This window comes from Montipora capricornis, chromosome 5, assembly GCF_036669925.1.
Source record: "Montipora capricornis isolate CH-2021 chromosome 5, ASM3666992v2, whole genome shotgun sequence".
Classification (NCBI taxonomy): Eukaryota; Metazoa; Cnidaria; class Anthozoa; order Scleractinia; family Acroporidae; genus Montipora; species Montipora capricornis.
The window spans coordinates 8,105,741-8,110,740 of record NC_090887.1 but is presented as its reverse complement, the minus strand read 5'-3'; the positions used below and the strand labels follow the sequence as shown (position 1 = coordinate 8,110,740).

Below are 5,000 nucleotides of genomic sequence, written 5' to 3'. Positions count from 1 at the left end.
TAAGCAGAAACAGCCATAAGTCAAAAAGGAACACGTAGATGTAGATGTAGATGGTTGATGTGTTTTCGCCTACGTCGCCGTCGGAGATCTTAAAGTTCATAATATTCAGCAACAAAACTGATCTGCACGTTTGGACAAGTGAAGAGACACCCACGCCCTAAAGGAGGGGGGACGATAATCTGCTATGGGGGAAGGAAAGGAACTTTACTTAAGTGTCTTGTCGTTCTAGCGCTGGAGAACTAATTGAGGACACTGTAAAATGAAATGAAAGATTGACGAAAATCAAGTCAATTTTGGCTTTTGAGGAGCAGGGGTAAACCGGAGTACCCGGAGAAAAATCTCTTGGAGTAGAGAAGAGAACCAACAAACTCAACCCAAATCTGGGAATCGAACCCGGGCCACATTGGTGCGAAGCGCGTACTGTCACCACTGCAAAAGCATGTTTTTATTTTCTCTTGGAATCATTTAAGTCCGAAGAGAAACTGGAAACAATGCTTATGCAAAATTATGGAAGGAAAACAAAGAGTATTATGGTTTTTTTAAGTGGTCTATTGAATAATTTCTGAAGGTCAAATGAATGCATCCGGTAACGAAAAAGCGTTTTCAGTATAACAGCGGAGCTCGATCCGCGCGCCAAAGGCGCGCGGGCGTAGCACCATGGGTAAGAAAATATGGTAACCCATCTGCTCGAGAAATTTTGGTACGTACGCGTACGTCCATCCTCCATGTATGCCAATGTGGCCATTATCACGTGACCATATCGCGGGCTTAAGTTTAGAGCTAATCGAGGTCAGCTGTTCATTAAGGACACCGCTGACCAGTTTCTGGGTTTAGACTGTATCGCAGGCTCAAGGCAGGTTAACTTATTGTAAGAATAAATAGTCCGGGAGCTCCGCGTTTAGGTTTGGCTAAATCTATATATTTTACATAACGTGAGTTGAAGCTGACGAGAGCTCTTCTGGTGAACTGTCAAAAGCCACAGGTATGGAACAAATTTGTTGACCTCATTGCGCGAACGAAGATGAATAGGTCTCACTTCCCTTTGCAGTGCAACTCAAAATTATTGATTTTCGTTTTTTTTACGTTAACTTCCAGGGTCGTTTTCTCTCTCCTTTATCTCGCTCTCCCCTTAAAATACTGAGTAGTCAGGCTAGGGTCAGGCACGGGAGCTTTAGCACGTTTTGAGCTACAGACGGAAACTGGAAGTGAACATTTCGCATGTCAGCCAGAAAAGTACTCTCTCCCAGATTTTTAAGCTGATCGCCTCTAATAGTGAAAAGATACTCAGCACTATGAATGTGGTAGTGTCGATACAAGTTTTTAAAGGGATACAGCTCATTTCCGGTTGTCGTCCGTTGCGCAAAAACGTCTCCGAATCGGTGTACTAGGAGAGCTTAGGAGCCTACAACTCCAATGCTACTTGTAGCTCTATGTAACGGCATTTTTACAGATCAAGCTATTTTTAGGCGAGTTCTTAAGAATTTGTTAATAAAGTTATTATATTATTTATTATTATTATTATTATTATTATTACGGTTAGGTTATTATTATTATTAGTATTATTATTATTATTATTATTAATTCATAAATGAATTGTTGTAAACCTCGGTTACAGATTTCTTTTCGTTGGCAAAAGCTTTTTACTCGATTCCGTTCGTTAAAATGTCTTTTATCACAAAAATCATTAGTGAACACTTCGAACACTCTATGCTGCTAATATTGAATAAAGATTTCACAACGTTCTTAAATACTACTTGGTGTGCACTAGTGACCACTGCTCAGTCCCACCCGGTGGTAATAATTTCTCAGGCAAGGCATGTGATCAGCTTGAAAGGTCTGGTTTCGCGGGAAAATCGATCTAAAAATAACTCGGTCTGCAAAACGCCGTTCCACAAATACAATGAAGTTGTACGCTCCTACTCGAGGGCTCCGTACTCGTACTCAGGCTTCTATTAGCCATTCCATGTTCCCCTGGAAAATGAGACAGGACTGGGTACTAGTCTTTTTTCAGTCAAATTACGGATATTTCATTCTTGATAGTTGTTATCTTGACCGCACTTTCTAACAACTTTTTATTCTTGTATTTCCCAGGCTTCCCGCAACGATTTATGCCTTCCAACGAAATTCAATATTTTCACATTCCCCATGATACACTTTGTTTTCCCCCGAAATTTTGTATAAACCATTGTTTTCAAATGCTCTTGGGATGATGCATATTCCCAATAGCATTTGAAAACAATACATAGGCTCTGAGTGCACACTCAAACTTGTGGTGAAAAATAAATTCTAAGGGAACTTGAAAATGTTCAAAATGTCAGCCTCGAAGCCAATGTTTCTCGATTCTCTTTTATTTTCTTCAATCTTTCTGGGATTTAGTATTTTACTAGTAACCATATGTCTACAGGAAAAGAAAACAAACAGCGGTTACAAACATTTTCATTTTATACTTGACGTTTCGTATGTTGCAGCATACATCATCAGAAGTGACGGTTAAAACTGTTACACTGAATTTTAAAAAACTAGAGCGAGGAACTGATGACTACTTAAAACTAGTAATAAAAGCAAGGTGACACACGCTAACACCAACCCGGTGTGAAAAGGGAAATTGTGCGCATGCGTGATGTGTTGGCCACACCGGGTTGGTGTTAGCGTGTGTCACCTTGCTTTTATTGCTGTTAAAACTAGTCACCAGTTCCTCGCTCTAGTTTTTTAAAATTCAGTGTAACAGTTTTAACCGTCACTTCTGATGATGTATGCTGCAACATACGAAACGTCAAGTATAAAATGAAAATGTTTGTAACCGCTGTTTGCTTTCTTTTCCTGTTGAAATTGAAATGGCCAAAGGACAAAAGTATTTATGATGAAACCACATGTCTACTTAGCGGGCTATTTACCTAAGACATCTACGATGGCACTATAATGATATACGGTACCAAAACAATATCGTGCTATATAACAACGTGTACTATTAGGGCTACATACTACGCAAAGATAACTTGAATCTCCTGGAAGACAAAACTCAGCTCAGTTGACACGATACAGCGCTGTGTTACTACCCTGCTACACGTGCGCATTGCGTGCCTATTTTTATTATTGTGATGAGAGGATAGAGCTATGAAATCATCATAATAGAGAATAGTAGCAAAATTGTATTTTAGACTGGCGGTAATCAGGGCTTTGTAAGTGCGTTTGAGTGTTTTCCCTTTCAAAACAGTAGTTAACATCTCGCTGATCAGGCTTCGTTGTATTACATCTATAGCGCATTATTTTTAAAAGACATAACATTCTTAAGTCCCAAGCTGAATCACGTCTCACCGCCTCCACTCCTCTGTTATTTGCATGTGTTTAGCGCACCATCAAAGTTCTTCACTCATGCCATTTACTTTAGCTTGATTAGGTCGGAGCACTTCACCAGTCAGTGGTCCTTTCAACAGGTATCAAAGTCGGAAAAGGGGCTTAAACATTCTCGAGTCGAGCTCTTGACTCGGTAATTATGAAGTCGATTTGGTAATTAGAGTGCCCATGTTTTGTTTGTTATTTATTTGTTCGAGCAGGTTGAAGTTTTGGCAGCTATACAGCTGATGTAAACCTGCTATGCCCACCCACCCATACACTCACGAAGGACAGCCACAACACCGGGAACTTCATCCCCTACTCTTCTCAAATAATGCGTGGGTTCTTTAACGTCCCACAGGGAACTTATAAACATCAAAGATATTTGTGAGACGGGGCCTGCGGTTTATGGTCCTTACACGAGAAGACTTGAAAGTCTAACCATTTGCGGATGTTATTACAAAGGCAGCACTTTCTCCTCAGTTATTTTTAAGACCCTGAGTGCTGGTCCGGCCGGGGTCGAACTCACGGACCTCCCGCATGGCAGCCCGGTACTCAACCAATTGAGCCACCGGTGCTCGGTGTAGAGTATTGCCTTGATGCCTGGCAATACTCATAATCAACGGCCTGAAATAGCCAGGTATTTTTGGGAATCTGTGTTAGTAAAGATTCCTGTTTGCAAACAAAAAAGTGGCGATAGAATGAATCCGTTGTCAAGGTACACTTTAACATGATTATGCGAGTTACAACAATTTTGCAAGAATTGATCTGAATTTCAACCTCCCATCCAAACAGTAATCGCTGTTTGTGGCTAACCTCTGTGTGTTTTTTATCTTGGAGTGCAGCAATTTAAATTGTCTCTCACGAGTCCACAGAAGTCGAAATGTTAACTCCGATTTGTACAAGCCACCCTCGTTTTCAAAGCGAGTCTGGGGGTGCAGTAATACTTATGCTAATTTGTTTTGAACCGTAAGTTGTCACAATAAACTTTGCATTTATTTCTTAACGCTTGAAATGCTTTGTCAGTCACTGAAGACGTCTTAAAATTATGTGACCTTCGTTTGCTCATTAAAAACGCTAATCCAAGCATAATTTTCACGCAAGACAATTGCAATATTAGAAGTCACAGTAGCTTTTTTGTTAAAACGTTTTCTCATATGTTTATTGTTCCATTACGTTTTTAAGCTTTATTCAAATAGGACGAGCTTCTTCAAGAGATCGATGTTTTTGATAATCCCGCTACATAATTTTGACATAGATTTATGTCCGTCGAAAGCAAACTGATTATGACGTTCCAGAGTCAAGTGTTTTTGGCGACGTATTGCAATGGATTTAAATCATTTCCGCTTGTTTAGTGTCTCTAGATAAAACTAATTTTGCCTTATTAGTCTTACCTAGTTAATTCGACCGCACAATAACGATCTATTTTGGAATTTTGAGATGACTTCTAAAGAAGAGGAACACATTCAAACTCCAAAAGAACTTCTGTTAGCGTTGAAAGCAGAAATGGTAAGTCGATCGATTCATTTAATATATGAGCGAAGCAAAACTCATTTACTTATAACTGATGTTGTCTACAACATAATGTTGCAATGTAATTATAACTTGTGTAAGATTGTTTAAAATCGTTCTGCTATCTAAAATATCAAATTACTTTTGGAAAACTT

The 5,000-nt window shown here is 39.4% G+C and overlaps 1 protein-coding gene across 1 annotated transcript in view; it reads left to right on the top strand.

The window, feature by feature from the left end:
• The first annotated feature begins 4,407 nt into the window (after positions 1–4,407).
• The window catches only part of LOC138049343 (uncharacterized), a 3,743-nt gene continuing 3,150 nt past the window's right edge, over positions 4,408–5,000 (top strand). The window contains exon 1 of the mRNA XM_068895587.1: positions 4,408–4,842. Coding sequence (XP_068751688.1) covers positions 4,774–4,842 — 69 coding nt within the window. The 5' untranslated portion in view covers positions 4,408–4,773. The remainder of the gene's footprint in view (positions 4,843–5,000) is intronic.